At 43.4% G+C, this 18460-nt stretch overlaps 1 protein-coding gene and 1 long non-coding RNA gene across 2 annotated transcripts; one reads left to right on the forward strand and one right to left on the reverse strand.

The window, feature by feature from the left end:
- Positions 1–1463: 1463 nt before the first annotated feature.
- Positions 1464–11602, reverse strand: LOC123726237 (uncharacterized). The gene is made up of 2 exons (XR_006758619.1): positions 11472–11602; positions 1464–2471 (listed from the first exon to the last, which is right to left on the reverse strand). It is a non-coding gene; the product is annotated as an uncharacterized lncRNA (long non-coding RNA).
- On the forward strand, positions 11575–18229 carry aldh7a1 (aldehyde dehydrogenase 7 family, member A1). Its single transcript, NM_001139783.1, is given in 18 exon segments — positions 11575–11774; positions 12802–12855; positions 13269–13334; positions 13435–13515; positions 13742–13865; positions 14254–14386; positions 14639–14683; positions 14916–14993; positions 15144–15241; positions 15359–15400; positions 15615–15709; positions 15847–15931; positions 16067–16173; positions 16548–16664; positions 16850–16947; positions 17223–17296; positions 17376–17451; positions 17755–18229. Coding segments are annotated over 18 exon segments (1623 nt in total). The 5' UTR covers positions 11575–11579; the 3' UTR covers positions 17810–18229.
- Positions 18230–18460: the final 231 nt, after the last annotated feature.

Genomic DNA, 18460 nt, shown 5'->3' on the forward strand with positions numbered 1-18460 from the left:
CATTTTCAGAGGAGAAAGTGCAATTATAAAAGTTATAACATTATTATAACATAATTATAACACTAATCCACATAATTGCATCACCATATGTCTTGTGCTTTCCCCAAATAATCATATTTCCATAATCATATCTTAAACTACATGCGGTAATCATGTGAAATTCTGAAACCTACATCACTAGCGAATTCGCACCCCTGATCCGTAAGCATCCGCATTGGAGCAACGAATTTATAAAACCAGGTGACAATGCACACTGACACCTCTTCTGCAGACTTCATCTTCACAGAGAATGCCTCACTACACCTGGTGAAGTAATCCACCATTGTGCAGATGTAGTCACCACTGTTGGGTACAAGTGGCTCCAAAAGGTCCATTCCCAATCCCACCGACTCCCAAGGTTCTGAGGTAATTCATACTGCCTTAATAACTGACGGCCAGTGTTGAGATTTATCGCCTTTAAATCATTGACATTGTCAACTCCATCATTTTAATTGTGCCTTTTTTGAATAAAGACTCCAGATTTTCACAGTTATAATTCATTTCCTGAATGGCACAACCAGATGAGGACTAGACACTACTCAGAGCCTGGTTCCTCTTTTGGTTTCTTCCTAGTTTTCTGCCTTCTAGGCAGTCACTGTGCTTCTGCCTCTGCATTGCTTTATTTTGGGGGTTTTAGGCCAGGTATCTAGAAAGCACCTAGTGACAACTGCCGATGTAAAATGGGCTTTAATTAAAACACACATTTGAATGGAAAGGATTGATTTAGCTCTATTAGGATTAGGTCTCCATATGCACCAGACACATCACCTGTAAATTCATTGTTGTGAGTATTATTATCACACAGTTAAAAATCACTTTTTGTTTGAGTGATTATCAAATGTAATGCCATATAAAGGTGTTGAATCAATGGCTCATACATTTGGGTAACAAACAAAAAAACAGCTGTGGAAATCCACAAATATAGAATTTGTCACCTCAGGTGTTCTGACCAGGTGTGGAGAGTCTTTGATCTGGGTGCACTTGCAATGAAGATCTCCATCTGTTGAAAGTAGATATTTGATAGGTTCCCTGAACACCCGTGGGTAATTTCCACACAAAGTATGTTTATGGATATTACTGGGCATGGCTAATCGGGATGCAAATGATCTTACCCTTCATCTCAAAGGTTTTATCCCTCTGTGTAAAGGCAAACCGTTCTGTTTTAGTTGCATTGTCCTGCTATCTGCTGTGGACTTTAAAGTAAAAAAAGGGGAGAGACTGTAATTGATGTAGTAGATCACTTTTCCTGTCAATGACTTTATTTGATCAACTTTATTTTGTGTACGTGTGTCCCTTTTTGAATATTTAATTAAACCTTCATTCAACCAAGAAATCCTTATTTTCATTGATGGAATTTTCAACAGACTGAACAGTCATGTACCAATGAGCAGAGGTGGGGAAAGTACTCAAAAGTCATACTTGAGTAAAAGTAAAGATACTTTAATATAAAACGACTCAAGTAAAAGTGAATGTAACCCAGTGAAATACTACTTGAAAAAAAGTCTAAAATATCCGATTTTAAATGTACTTAAGTACAGTGGTGGAAAAAGTACTACATTTTCATACTTGAGTAAAAGTACAAAGTAAAAGTAAATGCTATACATAAAATTCCTTATATTTAGCAAACCAGACAGCACAATTTCCATTTGTATTACTTTTTTTGACAGACAGGGCCATACTCCAACACTCAAACAAAATTTACGAAGGAAGCATTTATGTTTAGTGAGTCCACCAGATGTGAGGCAGTAGAAATGACCAGGGACGTTCTCTTTAAGTGTGTGAATTTGACCTTTTTCCTGTACTGCTAAGCACTCAAATTGTAAGTAGTACTTTTGGGTGTCAGGCAAAATGTATGGAGTAAAATGTACATAATTCTCATTAGGAATGAAGTGAAGTAAAAGTAGTGAAAAATATAGATAGTAAAGGTACCCTAGAAAACTACTTAAGTAATACTTCAAAGTATTTTTACTTAAATACTTTACACTACTGCCAATGAGATGAATTAGTTGCATTGCAGTTGTGTGTGGTGTTGTTGCCATTCAGCCTCATCTAGCCCTGGTATGGAATAACTGATAACTGACAAAATAGCTCAGCCGTAGGAAATCTTTGGGGAAAGAAGTCACAATTGCAGTTTGCATGACATCTAACAATGTCTTCATTATGTCTTAATTTAAAAATTAAAGCACAGTCTTCCTTTATTCACCATTTCATTAAGGAAAGAGCAATACCAGTATTAATGGCCAGCAGGCTCTGAATATCCATAATGACTACAGAGAAAGTACTAACACTTCAAGACCCTATGGTCTGATGGCTTTTTATAAAGCAACAGGCAGGTAGCAGGTAGCAGGTAGAGCGGGCCAGCTGGGATTGTGCCAGGCACGTCCAGATGTCAGGGCAGGGTTTCCTCAGTCACAGTCCAAGAGCCTCAGGCCCTCCGGAAGAGAAGACAGAGAAAGAGAAAAGACAAGGGTTAGTGACACCATGGCTAAAACCATAGGACACCACATTCACTGGGGGTAGAGAATAATCAATAGTATTGCTGTGGACACTGGATAATCTGACTAACACACACCTGTTGTGATACTGTAGGCCTACTTCTGTTACTTTTCTGAGTCAATTCAGTTAGCACTCAATGTCCTGCGTTAGTGTTAACCATGGCAGCCAGCATTGTAAATAAAGGCATGTGCAGAAAGGTAATCAGCCTCTGTGTCTGTGGATCGTTTCTCCTTAATGTTTGTTTTCATGTCAGCCAGGCCAATCTTTTTAAAGAAACACCATTCATTTAAATCTCTAGTTGAGTAAAATAAGTTGTTTTGTTATGGCCACAAGATAATGTAAAGAATGCGCCCAACAGCGCCACACTCAGGTAGAAAACGGAATGTTATATTCTCAGCCAGGCCTATCTTTTAAACAACTTCTTACTGACACCAATCCCGTAAGCGGGATCGAGTTTGTGAAAAATCAGAGCGCCACATTCAAAACCACAAATCTAATAATTTCAATTTCTCAAACATAGGACTATGTTACACCATTTTATAGATGCACTTCTCCTGAATCGAACCACGTTGTCCGATTTCAAAAAGGCTTTACAGCGAAAGCAAAACATTACATTATGTTAGGAGAGTACATTGACACAAATAACCACACAGCCATTTTCAAAGCAACTACATGCATCACAAAAACCCAAAACACAGCTAAATGAAGCACTAACCTTTGACGATCTTCATCAGATGACACTCCTAGGACATCATGTTCCCCAAACATGCATTTTTTGTTCGATAAAGTTCATATTTATATATAAAAACAGCATTTTACATTGGCGCGTGATGTTCAGAAAACATTCTGCCTCCAATACTGCAGGTGAATCAGCACTACAATTTACAAAAATACTCGTCATAAACGTTGATAAAATATTAAACTGTCATTCAAAGAATTATAGATGAACATCTCCTTTATGCAACCGCATTGACAGATTTCAAAATAACTTTACTGGGAAAGCACACTTTGCAATACACTAGGCAATACAGATAGCTGCCATTTTGGAGTCATCTAAAATATTAAATAGCATTACAAATATTCACTTACCTTTGATGATCTTCATCAGAAGGCACTTCCAGGAATCCCAGGTCGACGGTAAATGTTGTTTTGTTCGATAAAGTCCATAATTTATGTCCAAATAGCTCCTTGTTGTTCTCGTGTTCAGTTTAGCTACTCCAAATGTAGGAAGCGCAACGAAAATTTCACGCCGAAAAGTAAAAGAAAAAATCTATTTACGTTCGTTCAAACATGTCAAACGTTGTAAAGCATCAATCTTTAGGGCCTTTAGAACATGAAAATTCAGTAATATTCCAACCGGATGGTTCCAGTGTCTTGAAAAACGTTTTGGAACAGAGCTACCTCCTCATGTGAATGCGCGCCAATGAACTGATGTCCTTCCCTGGGTCTACATCTTCCCAGCCTTCTCATTCGGTCTCTGTTCATCGTAGACGCCTCAAACAACTTTCTAAAGACTGTTGACATCTAGTGGAAGCCTTAGGAAGTGCACAATGATTACTACGTCACTGTGAGTTCGATAGGCAATGCCATGAAAAGAGTCCACGCATCAGATTTCCACTTCCTGGTAGGATTTTCCGTCAGGTTTTTGCCTGCCATATGAGTTCTGTTATACTCACAGACATCATTCAAACAGTTTTAGAAACTTCAGAGTGTTTTCTATTCAAATCCAATAATAATATGCATATCCTAGCTTCTGAGTTTGAGTAGGAGGCAGTTTAATATGGGCACGTATTTCATCCGAATGTGAAAATACTGCCCCCTATCCTGAAGGGGTCACTAATTAAAGAAAACACAATTTAATTAAATCTTTATTTGAGCAAAATAAGTAGTTTTGTAGTGATCACAAGTAAATCCTAACAATTCAGGTAACTAAAATATGAATGTTCTATCATAAAGTGAAAACAATTAGTTTCCCTGGCTGATATTTTTATTTTTTATTTCACCTTTATTTAACCAGGTAGGCCAGTTGAGAACAAGTTCTCATTTACAACTGCGACCTGGCCAAGATAAAGCAAAGCAGTGAGACAAAAACAACACAGAGTTACACATAAACAAACATACAGTCAATAACACAATAGAAACATCTATGTACAGTGTGTGCAAATGTAGAAGAGTAGGGAGGTAAGGCAATAAATAGGCCATAGAGGTGAAATAATTACAATTTAGCATTAACACTGGAGTGATAGATGTGCAGATGATGTGCAAGTAGAGATCCTGGGGTGCAAAGGAGCAAGAGGATAAATAACAATATGGGGATGAGGTAGTGGGGTGTGCTATTTACAGATTGGCTGTGTACAGGTACAGTGGTCGGTAAGCTGCTCTGACAGCTGATGCTTAAAGTTAGTGAGGGAGATATGAGTCTCCAGCTTCAGTGATTTTTGCAATTCATTCCATTAATTGGCAGCAGAGAACTGGAAGGAAAGGTGGCCAAAGGAAGTGTTGGCTTTGGGGATGACAAGTGAAATATACCTGCTGGTGCGCGTGCTACAGGTGGGTGTTGCTATGGTGGCCAGTGAGCTGAGATAAGGTGGGGCGTTACCTAGCAAAGACTTATAGATGACCTGGAGACAGGGGGTTTGGCGACGAATATGTAGTGAGGGCCAGCCAATGAGAGCATACAGGTCGCAGTGGTGGGTAGTATATGGGGCTTTGGTAACAAAACGGATGGCACTGTGACAGACTACATCCAGTTTGCTGAGTAGAGTGTTGGAGGCTATTTTGTAAATGACATCGCCGAAGTCAAGGATCGGTAGGATAGTCAGTTTTACGAGGGTATGGCTGCTACTTAGAAATACTATAACAGTAAATGAATAGATGACATTCACTGATATAAACCTGTCTCCAATATAAATCGCATAGTTTACATAAAATCACCGCGGACCTTTGACAAATAAATCTCAGTGTGAAAAGGCGTCCTATGGTCTGTTTTGTCAACGAGCTCAATGTATTCCAAACACTGGTGACAATCAGATGACCCAATGTCACGCTCGTCGTCGAACTGGAAGTATACTCGGACCAATGTGCAGTGTGATCTGGGTTCCACATATTTTATTTAAGTGATACGCACAAAACAATAAAGAATAAACGATACGTGAAGCACAAGCAGTGCTCATAGGCAACTACACAGAAACAAGATCCCACAAAACACAGTGGGGAAATGGCTGCCTAAATATGATCCCCAACCAGAGACAACGATAAACAGCTGCCTCTGATAGGCAGCCATTTCCCCACTGTGTTTTGTGGGATCTTGTTTCTGTGGCATCAGGCCTCCAGTGCACCTCCCCAGTCCAGTGCGCTTCCCCAGTCCGGTACGTCCTGTGCCTGCTCCCCGCACTCGTCCTGAAGTGCGTGTCACCAGTCCGGTGCTCTCTGCACTGGCTCTGCGCAATGGGCCTCCAGTGCGCATTCAAAGTCCAGAGCTTCTGGCGACGGTCCCCAGTCCAGAGCTTCCGGCGACGGTCCCCAGTCCGGAGCTTCCGGCGACGGTTCACAGTCCGGAACCTCCTGCGACGGTTCACAGTCCGGAACCTCCTGCGACGGTTCACAGTCCGGAACCTCCTGCGACGGTCCACAGCCCGGAACCTCCTGCGACGGTCCACAGCCCGGAACCTCCTGCGACGGTCCACAGCCCGGAACCTCCTGCGACGGTCCACAGCCCGGAACCTCCTGCGACGGTCCACAGTCCGGAACCTCCTGCGACGGTCCACAGTCCGGAACCTCCTGCGACGGTCCACAGTCCGGAACCTCCTACGACGGTCCACAGTCCGGAACCTCCTACGACGGTCCACAGTCCGGAACCTCCTACGACAGTCCACAGGCCGGAGCCCTCCTTTGCGCCGGTGCCCAGTCCAGGCACGGTGTCCAGTCCAGCTCCAAGGCCGGAGTCTTCCTCTGCGCCGGTGCCCAGTCCAGGCACGGCGTCCAGTCCAGCTCCAAGGCCGGAGTCTTCCTCTGCGCCGGTGCCCAGTCCAGGCACGGCGTCCAGGCACGGCGTCCAGTCCCGCTCCATGGCAGGAGCCTTCCTCTGCGCCGATGTCCAGTCCAGGCACGGCGTCCAGTCCTGCTCCGTGGCTGGAGCCTTCCTCTGCGCCGGTACCCAGTCCAGGCACGGCGGCCAACTCAGCTCCATGGCCAGAGCCTTCCTCGGCGCCAGTGCCCAGTCCAGGTACGGCGTTCTACCCGGCTCCATGGCCGGACCCGTGGTCTGGGTGGGGGCAAAGTCCCGCATCAGACCCGCCACCGATGCTGGCGGCTCCGCGAGCGGGTACTTCGCCACGCACCTGAGCCGCCTGCGACGGTCCACAGTCCGGAACCTCCTGCGACGGTCCACAGTCCGGAACCTCCTACGACGGTCCACAGGCCGGAGCCCTCCTTTGCGCCGGTGCACAGTCCAGGCACGGCGTCCAGTCCAGCTCCAAGGCCAGAGCCTTCCTCTGTGCCGATGCCCAGTCCAGGCACGGTGTCCAGTCCAGCTCCAAGGATAGAGTCTTCCTCTGCGCCAGTGCCCAGTCCAGGCACGGCGTCCAGTCCCGCTCAATGGCAGGACGCCACCGATGCAGGCGGATCCGCGAGCGGAGTGGGTACTTCACCCCGCACCGGAGCTGCCACCGACGCTAGATGCCCACCCGGACCCTCCTCTATTGAGTCAGGTTTTGCGTCCGGAGTCCGCACCTTTGGGGGGGTGTACTGTCACGTCCTGACCATAGAGAGCCTTTTTATTCTCTATTTTGGTTAGGTCGGGGTGTGACTAGGGTGGGTGATCTAGTGTGTTTATTTCTAGGTTGGCCTGGTATGGTTCCCAATCAGAGGCAGCTGTTTATCATTGTCTCTGATTGGGGATCATATTTAGGCAGCCATTTCCCCACTGTGTTTTGTGGGATCTTGTTTTTGTGTAGTTGCCTGTGAGCACTCCAGACGTCCTATTTCATTAATTCTTTATTGGGTTTTTTTGTGTGAGTTTCATTGATTAAACATGTGGAACTCTACGTACGCTGCGCCTTGGTCCAGTTCTTACGACGATCTTGACACCCAATGATTTAGGTTGCCTAATAAACGATGCCCCCATCTGGTATGTTGTTGTTGTTGTTTCGTTTTACTACCCACATATACACTATATCACCCACCCTATATATATATATATATCATAAAAGTATATATATAAAAGTATGTGGACAGTAACCTTCAAATTAGTGGATTCAGCTATTTCTGCTACACCCGTTGCTGACAAGTGCATAAAATCAAGCACACAGCCACGCAATCTCCATAGACAAACATTGGCTGTAGAATGGCCTTACTGAAGATTTCAGTGACTTTCAACGTGGCACTGTCATAGGATGCCACCTTTCCAACAAGTCAGTTCTTTATATTTCTGCCCTGCTAGAGCTGCCTCGGTCAACTGTAAGTGCTGTTATTGTGAAGTGGAAACGTCTAGGAGCAACAATGACTCAGCCGCAAAGTGGTAGGCCACACAAGCTCACAGAACAGGACCGCCGAGTGCTGAAGCGCATAGCACATAAAAATCATCTGTCCTCGGTTGCAACACTCACTACCGAGTTCCTAACTGCCTCTGGAAACAACGTCAGCACAAGAACTGTTTGTCGGGAGCTTCATGAAATGGGTTTCCATGGCCGAGCAGCCGTACATAAGCCTAAGATCACCATGCGCAATGCCAAGTGTCGGCTGGATTTTTTTAACCTTTATTTAACTAGGCATGTCAGTTAAGAACAAATTCTTATTTACAATGACAGCCTACACCGGCCAAACCCCGACAACGCTGGGCCAATTGTGCGCTGCCCTATGGGACTCCCAATCACGGCCTGGAATCGAACCAGGGTTGATGTTAAGCTTGTCGCCATTGGACTCTGGAGCAATGAAAAAGCGTTCTCTGGAGTGATGAATCATGCTTCACCATCTGGCAGTCCGACGGACAAATCTGGGTTTTGCGGATACGAAGAGAACGCTGCCTGCCCCAATGCATAGTGCCAACTGTAAAGTTTGGTGGAGGAGGAATAATGGTTTGGGGCTGTTTTTCATGGTTCAGGCTCGGCCCCTTAGTTCCAGTGAAGGGAAATCTTAACGCTACAGCATACAATGACATTCTGGACGATTCTGTGCTTCCAACAGACCTTTTCCTGTTTCAGCATGACAATGCTCCGTGCACAAAGCGAGGGTCATAGAGAAATGGTTTGTTGAGATCGGTGTGGAAGAACTTGACCGGCCTGCACAGAGCCCTGACCTCAACCCCACCGAACACCTTTGGGATGAATTGGAACGCCGACTGCGAGACAGGCCTAATCGCCCAACATCAGCGCCCGACCTCACTAATGCTCTTGTGGCTGAATGGAAGCAAGTCCCCGACAGCAATGTTCCAACATCTAGTGGAAAGCCTTCCCAGAAGAGTGGAGGCTGTTATAGCTGCAAAGGGGGGACCATCTCCATATTAATGCCCATGATTTTGGAATTAGATGTTTGTCGAGCAGGTGTCCACATACTTTGGTCATGGTCATTGGTAGTTAAGTCAAAATTAACTGCAATACACTGGTCTCATAGGTGGCTGGCTGCAACCTCTCGTTTTACACTCAATCGAATCAAATCAATCAATCAATCAAATGTATTTCTAAAGCCCTTATTACATCAGCTGATGTCACAAAGTGACACCCACCCATCCACCCCGACTAACCACCCTACTTTAATTTTTGCCTTAAGTAACCATCTGTCCAAATGTAACCATACCAAATGTTGAACATATAACAATTTGAGTGTCCCGGATTTACATTTACTATATTACGTCTAGTCTATGAGACCAGGCTGATATATTAGCATAACTTGGCTACACAGAACCATGGCTCTCCAACTGAGGCGGGGCTTACTGAGTGCTCTTTGAAATAGGCGCTGGTAATGCTGAATTCCAACCAAGAGTCCAGGGTTCTTGTCTAAAAGCACGATTTTGACTGCTCATACAGTTCTGCTTCAGTACTCTGGCTTAACTGACACCCGGAACAGAAAGACAATTTCCATACACAGCCACATAGGGAAGTCAGATTTGAACATTCATAATAAGACACTTTAGTCATCACCGCTGTGCACAAAACATCCATTTAATTATTCAAATAATTGTCGCTTTTCCCCCCCCCCCATCACTCACAGCGGAAGATATTAACATAGTTTCTAAACCCAGAGGAGCAACATCATGAGACTTCTGGAACGCTTGGGAAACAGACCAAACAGACCAGGTGTGGGTACGCGTACCAGTAAAACATGAGCCTATCACAATAAGAAATAAAACATGTAAAGAAAACTATAGGCTATTACACAATTTGTAATCATTACCACACGTCAGAGGCATAAAAATAATTGAATGGACTTAAACGGGTGGTAAAGCCTACGTTCCCCAAAATGTGATGTGGTTCAACATGACATCGCCTACAAGTGTGATCGTGGTTTTCTATTGAGAAACAGTTTCTGTTTATCCTCATACTGGAAAGGGAAAGGGGGATACCTAGTCAGTTGTACAACTGAATGCATTAAACTGAAATGTGTCTTCCGCATTAAACCCAACTCCTCTGAATCAGAGAGGTGCGGGGGGCTGCCATAATCGACATCCACGTCTTCGGCGCCCGGGGAACTGGACTGTCTTTGTTGACATTTTATATTCATCCAATGTCTGCCATGTTTTTGGATGAACTCAGTCCGGCTTTTAAACTTACTCTTGAAAGTTATGATAGTAGAATGCACATTGTGTCATTTTGAAATTGGTTAGTGCCTCATCAGTTCCTATGTTAGTCATTGCATACCTTAAATAACTATTTATAACTTGTCAGAAAAGTCCAGACCAACTAGCCCATGTCAGCTCACATTTTTTTATTTCGTTTTCTTTTTCTCCCATAGATATTGTTGTAATTTTTTTGTCACTCAAATATCACATGAATAGACATTAGACATGGCAAAATGTTTAGAATTGCAAGAGAATTTGCTTCAAACGGTCAACATTTTCTTTGCACCCCATGACAAAATATGTAGAATTGCAGCAAATAAGCTAAGTTCTCTCCACCAAGAAGTGGGGTGTGAACAGTTTGTGTCATGAATAGGTAGGGAGGGGCGAGGGGGGTCCTGGAAATCTAGAGTCCTAGGGACATCCTTACCCCCCATTGAAGTTGAAATGTTAAATAGTTAAGGCAAGGGTTGCGGTAAGGATTAAGGTAAGGGGGGTGGTGGAAAAAGTACCAAATTGTCATACTTAGTCATACATAGTAAAATTAAAATAAAGATACCTTAATAGAAAACTTACTCAAGTAGAAGTGAAAGTCACCCAGTAAAAGTCTCAAAGTATTTGGATTTAAATATACTTAAGTATCAAAAGTAAATAAATTGCTAAAATATACTTAAGTATTAAAAGTAAAAGCATTAATCAATTCAAATGTCTTAATATTAAGCAAAACAGACACAAATATTTTCTTGTTTGTTATTTATTCACGGATAGCTAGGGGCATGCTCCAACACTCAGACATAATTTACAAATGAAGCATTTGTGTTTAGTGAGTCAGTCAAATCAGAGGCAGTAGGGCTGACCAGGGATGTTCTCTTGATAAGTGCGTGAATTGGACCATTTTCCTGTCCTGCTAAGCATTCAAAATGTAATGACTACTTTTGGGTGTCAGGGACAATGTACAGAGTAAAAAGTACATTATTTTCTTTAGGAATGTAGTGAAGTAAAACTAAAAGTAGTCAAAAATATAGTTAGTAAAGTGAAGTACAGATACCCCCAAAAACGTAGTACTTTGAAGTATTTTTACTTAAGTACTTTACACTACTGGGTTGGGGGTAAGATTGAAGGTTTATAGAGTAGGGACGCACAAAGGATCCCGGATAGTACTAACCAATTAGGTCTGAAGGAGGTGCAGCGCGTGGACCAATCACTGGCGAATGTCACGAAGCCCCAAGTGGAACTTGCGTAGCACGTCGTTTATTGCACCCGATATCCAACCATGCAGCGCTGCTTCACATTAACCATTGTACGGCACTGGGCCCTTCGAAAGAAACTTCTCACTATCAGCTACCAACAATCAGCAGCCATGTCTACACTTCTGATAAACCAGCCCAAATATGCCTGGTTGAAAGAATTAGGCCTGAGTGAGGATAATGACGGTGTTTACAACGGGAACTGGGGAGGCAAAGGAGAGGTAAAACAAGCAAGGGGATTAGCTAGCTACACGTTATGTGGGTCCTGAATTCTAAATATAAATCCAGACATGGTTATAAAACATTACCTGCAAGCTAACTAGGCCACATCGTAGACTTTGCTTGGTACGTTAAGCTAATAGCCCAAGTTTGACAATTGAGACCGGTCAAAATGTTACGCAAACCTGTCCGAATAGTTTGTTGCTTTGACTTTTGAGCTTCTTAATTCATTGACACATTTGATAGGTTATACAATGTAACGTTAGTAATCAAATTCAACCAATTTCAGTAGCTATGTTTCGGCGGATATGTCTCCACTGTACCTGGTTAGCATAGCAAACTAAGTTAGCTAGGTAGCTGGTTTACTTTGCTACCTAGACACGTCGTCGAGTTTCTTGAGACTGTATACAGGAACCTACTTTACGCGGTCTAACGTTAGCTAGGAAACGTTGTTAGCCAGCTAGCACATGGTCTCTACAGGTAACAAAAAAAACCGTGCGACAGATTTACAGCTGTCAAACTATTACATGACTAGGTAGTTATGAAGTCACTGCACTTAACTAGGTAGTTATGAAGTCCCTGTAAATGTAAACTAAACTTCCTGAATTCCTACAGTTTTCTTTTATCGCTTATATTTTTTTTTGCGCACTGCACATTTCTTACCCTACAGTGACACCCATCGGCCAGATATGATAGTACATACAACGTTGAATTTGATTCGGTTGTACTGAAAACTTAGTAATTTACTCTCACTAACCCTCAATGCAATTATCAGGCAGTATCATGGTATAACCCATCGACAGCATTCGCTTTTACTGTACTCGTATGTATTCTTTATAGACTAACCTATAAAGAGTAAGCTATATAATGTCAAGTATAAGTAGTGGACAGTGTGTGTTGAAAAGTGCACCGCTATCTCAGTGGCTGCAGATAACAATGAAGTATCCAATTCAAAGGCTGTGAACTGTATACAGTCATCATTTCCCTGCTCCTGTGGTGGGGTGTTCTGATCAGTGTTCTTTCTTCAAGGTCATCACGTCATATTGCCCTGCCAACAATGAGCCCATCGCCAGAGTACGCCAGGTAATGTCAATAAGGTCTCACAGTTCTATCAGAGTATACCACTGTCACCATTTAAAAAAATATATATCAACCACTGCTACCATTTTGCAATTTAACATAGAAATTGTGCATGGCCCCAATGGTGGTTTTCTATTAAATTCTGCTCACCCAAATGTCAACCTTGTTTGTTTAAAATGGCCGACCATCTCATTTTCCAAAACCTTCTGAATGGCCTTGTCTTCACTTGTTCGAGCCAAACCAGGTTTATATTCATAATGCTTCCCTAAAGATCAAAAGTCCAATATTAATCATCTGACCTGGATTCAAAGTTACTTTATATACTTTATTTTTTAGTCTCTCTTAAAGGAACCTTACTGACCCCAATGTAAAATGTTAATGTAGTGAAGTTACTGGATACTGTTTCCTTTGTTCAGGCAACCATGGCAGAATATGAAGAAACTGTGCAGAAATCGAGGGACGCATGGAAGGTGTGGGCAGATGTAAGTATGGTGACTTAACCAAGAATGTGTCTTCATTGCTCATTTCATTTCAGCTTTGAACACGCCAACACTAAAAATCTAATTTTCTCCTCAAATCTAGATTCCAGCCCCTAAAAGAGGAGAGATTGTGCGTCAGATTGGTGACGCACTGAGGAAAAAGATCAAAGTCCTGGGCAGTTTGGTAAGACCTATCACAAATGCGACCGCTGTAGTCTTGGCTGCAATCACACAGTAAAAGGGCTACGTAACTACGATGATGAGATTCGTAGTAGCTCCGTAGACTGACACAACCATGCTAGAACTTGTCTCTTTGGTGTTTTGAGGGGAGAGGACAGAGCCATGCTAATAAGGGATGCAGTACTCAAAATGGAACAGTGCTCAAAAGGGAAACTGTTTTCTGTTTGTAGGTGTCCCTGGAGATGGGCAAGATCTATGTTGAGGGAGTTGGCGAGGTGCAGGAATACGTTGACGTCTGTGACTACGCTGTTGGCTTGTCTCGCATGATTGGAGGTCCAGTTCTCCCCTCTGAAAGTAAGTCTGCAGTTAACAATCCATTAAATATTGTCTTATTTGCCGGAGGGTGGTAGTGGGTTTAAGAAAACAAAGTGTGCAGGCTTTTTGTGCCATTCCTGTTCGAACACACCAGATCCTGCTCATCAGTTGCTCACCCTGAACTTGTGAACAGGGCCACATATCTAACATCTGTCCCGGTAGTCTTATTCATTATAATCTAAAAAGGCAAAACTGATCCTAGATCTGCACTCTGAGATGCTTTGTGGAGACGGGCCCAAGACTGGAGGACAAGCATGCACACCCAGTACTTTTCCAGGACCGTAGTTGGATGTTGGAGAATCTTGGGATAGGAAATGGTGGTGTTAAAGACATTTTGTCAAATTGAAGTAATGTGATGTCTCTTTAGGACCGGGCCACGCGCTGATCGAGATGTGGAATCCTGTGGGTCTGGTGGGCATCATCACAGCCTTCAACTTCCCTGTGGCCGTCTACGGCTGGAACAACGCCATCGCCCTCATCTGTGGCAACGTCTGCCTCTGGTGAGCGCCTATAGGGTCACACTGTTAACTGTTATACGTCATTGAAATGATAGTGTGTATCAGTCTTTCTTTGTCAGTTTCATTTTGGTGATGTCTTTTAATGTTTACACCATGTCGCAAATAACTTCTGCAAGGGGACAAAAGTCTAAGCTATAAGGACTCAAACCTGTTTGAAGGGAATCAGGTTCACATTATGGCAATGTACATGGCTCCTATTCCAGTTCTGAAATGTTTGTGTTGATTTTCCTCTAGGAAAGGAGCGCCCACCACCCCTCTAACCAGTGTAGCTGTAACCAAGTAGGTGTTTTTGGGTATTTTATCAGAGATTGAACAGTTAATGCAAATTCTCTAATTTTAGTTACTGTCATGTTGAAGAGAGAATGTAGACTACATTTAACATTTGCTCATACTCCAAAATAAATAAGGCTCAATTAGACCACCAAACCAATTTTCAGAAACACACAGATGTTTAGAAACGTGTAGAATTGAGTTCGATTGTGCTCAGTTGTGTCCGTGTGTGTTCCAACAGAATCGTGGCTGAGGTGTTGGAGCAAAACAACCTGCCTGGTGCCATCTGCTCCATGACATGCGGTGGCGCTGACATCGGGTGAGTCTCCTCCCCTAGTGACTGTCTTCTGTCCTTCCTCCTGGTACACTACTCCCTAGAAATACAAAAGGATTCTATTGGGTGTAGGCATGGGCAAGAGGGAGTGTCCAACATATTTCTTACACTAGTCTTTTCCTTTCGACCCCACAGCACAGCAATGTCGAAGGACGAGCGCGTCGACCTGGTCTCATTCACTGGCAGCACCCACGTGGGCAAGATGGTGGCCATGATGGTGCAGGAGAGGTTTGGTGAGTCGGCACCTCATCGTCCACATTTTTTTTCAGCTCAACCAAACTTGACCACATTTGGGACGCATTGCTTTATTTATTTTTTAAACATTACTTAATAGTGTTATTTTTGTACAGGTCGTAATTTGCTGGAGCTTGGTGGGAACAACGCCATCATAGGTAAGGGCGTGAAGACACTGTAGCTTGTTGATTATTGTCATGATACTGGGACGTTATACATGCATGAGCAGACATGTTATGAATTGCCTCAGAATAGCTAGCACGGAATGGTATGATAATTACGACTATGAAAATAATAGCTTGTCCATTTTAATTTCTCAGGAATTGTTTATATACGGTTATGTTTCTCAGTTGGCAATATGTGTGTCTTCAGTGTTTGAGGATGCTGATCTGAACCTTGTGGTGCCTTCTGCTGTCTTTGCTTCTGTGGGAACTGCTGGACAGCGCTGCACCACCACCAGGAGGCTGGTAAGTAGATGGCAACAGATAGGCCACTATGCTCATCTGACCAATGCTGCAGTCACACTCTGAACTACAATCCAAGGCCCTGTTTAAATTATTTTACACTCCCTTTCTCATTTAAGTTACTGATTACTTTGTTTTAGATGCTGCACGGAAGCATCCATGACATAGTGGTGGAGAGGGTAGCCAAAGCCTACAAACAAGTCCGCATTGGAGACCCCTGGGACCGTACGTGCTTCTGTAAAATGGATCAGCAAATTCTGTTCAACTTCCATACTAAGATGGCTGAACATGAGACCACAATACAAGTGTGAATAACATGGTGCATGTTTTTAATATAGACGCCCCCATTTTCCCTTACAGCGAGCACTATGTATGGCCCGCTCCACACCAAGCAGGCTGTGGACCAGTACCTGGCAGCCATCGAACAGGCTAAGCAACAGGGTGGCACTGTGGTGTGTGGAGGAAAGGTACTGTACTGTGCTCCTGCTGTGTACTTAGAGCACCTCTGTGTGATGTGGGCTGTTAGGAACACACCATATGAAGTCTATTTATACTCTTTATGTAGTCTAACAGTCTCTCTTGAAAAATGGATTACATCTCAATGAGAAAAACCTGTTTAAATAAAAGTAATGTTTATATGCCATTATAAGAGGACACACCTTAAGTTGAAAAATGACACTTGCACTACACAATCCTTTACTCTTTTAGCTCTAGCACAAATTATCAATTTGGAACCCAGTAGAAACCACAAATAAGACTACAAACCGTTATCTGCTAATGTACGCAATAGCTGTCAAATAAAACCTGAAAAGTGGGAATATCAGTTTGTTTTGGTTGCCAGGTGATGGATCGTCCTGGAAACTACGTGGAGCCCACCATCATCACAGGGCTGGCTCATGATGCGCCCATCGTTCACACAGAGACCTTCGTCCCCATCCTCTACGTCCTCAAGTTCCAGGTAGGGCATCCATTACCTTCTGTTTCAGGAGCCTGGTTAAAGGAGACGTAACACTGCACTCAGTCTGGTTCAACCAGGTAAGCTGTACCCTGTGCAATGTTGAAAACTAGACTGGCTCATTTTGATTCCTGGTTATTTGGGTGGGGAATCAAATCCCTACTAACTCTTATCTGTTGTCCACTCAGACTGAGGAGGAGGCGTTTGCCTGGAACAATGAGGTCAAGCAGGGCCTCTCCAGCAGCATCTTCACCAAGGACATGGGCCGAGTCTTCCGCTGGCTGGGGTAAGAGCTGGCTGTTGTGTATAAAGAAGTCCCTCTGATGCGACGTGGTTCCTGAATGTTACTGGGATTTGAGTTGTGGCTGAGGACTGGGTCTTAGCTTGAAAACAGGTTTGATCCACTTGATGGACAACAAGAATACTCAGTCTCAGATGGACCACCGTACACAACGCTGTTTCTACAGTACAATATACCATCTAGTCTGAGTCTGTGGTGTAGTAGACATTGGAAAGTGGAGGTAGGCCTATTCATTGGAAAGATGCTTTCTTCCTCTCTAGACCTAAAGGATCGGACTGCGGCATCGTGAACGTCAACATTCCCACCAGCGGAGCTGAGATTGGAGGAGCGTTCGGTACGTTGGCTGCTGTCTGTCTGTCCTTCTGTCTGTAGACTTTCCTGTGTGCGTTAGGCTGATGTGTGTTTGTTTCCAGGTGGGGAGAAACACACAGGAGGTGGACGGGAGTCAGGCAGCGACTCTTGGAAGCAGTACATGAGAAGGTCCACATGGTGAGTGAATAAAATAAATGCTCTCTGCCAGATCACACCCCAGTGGAATATTTCAGTGTGTTCCACATCTCATCTTTATGGCAGATCCTCTATCACAGTTGGAACACTGCCATGTAAATTTATGCATAAGCCCCAAATTCACTGTGCTATAAACCATGGTTTTACCTGGGTCTCCCATCAGTATTTTGGGGTTATCATACTCCTTTTATAAAGGGTTGGAACAAATACAGACTATGTAATTGAGCATTGGGGGGGTGGATACTTGATTAACAGTTTTCCTATTCTGTTCTTCTCCCCCTTCAGCACTATCAACTATAGCAAGGATCTTCCTCTAGCTCAAGGAATCAAATTTGAGTGAATCGGGCACACAAGGAACCAGGACCCAGTCAACCTTGATGAATCCACAAGGGAAACTAAAACACTAACTAACCATTTGGACTTTGTGTAGTTTATTCTCCAAAATGCTAAACTTCTGTCCTAGCAACTTTTACAATCAGAAGATTAATTGGACTTGGCCAAGTGGGGCAACTGGGTGCGTTTTGGGTTGGTCATGGTGGTGGAATGTAATTGAAGTATTACTTTTTTTGTGTGTGTGACTAGGGGTTGGTTGGAAATGGAAAATTAATACTCCCATTTTTCTATTGTAAAGATGTTAAATAGAACTAACCACTCTAGTTGTGTGCACTTTGTTTGTAGCACTTAACTGTAGTACTTAACTCTGCTTTCTAATACTGTACCAGGCGCTTTGTACAAATAAATCATGCTTTTGTTTTGGAAAGATGTTTATTTATCAGATTTTTATTGCAGACAGCAAAACAATTTGACAAGCAGTATATTGGTGTGTGGCACATGTGTGCAAATGTTGAATCACTTCCCATTTCACATGATTCATTAAGGGGTGTAAAGGTGCATGCATGTAGCCTAATATGGTCCATCTGTTACATAATGCAATACAAAGGTGACATGCCTGCCAACAAGTGTTAGTACTGTACAGCGTGTACTCGCCATA

Source organism: Salmo salar, chromosome ssa01 (genome assembly GCF_905237065.1).
Source record: "Salmo salar chromosome ssa01, Ssal_v3.1, whole genome shotgun sequence".
Lineage (NCBI taxonomy): Eukaryota > Metazoa > Chordata > Actinopteri > Salmoniformes > Salmonidae > Salmo > Salmo salar.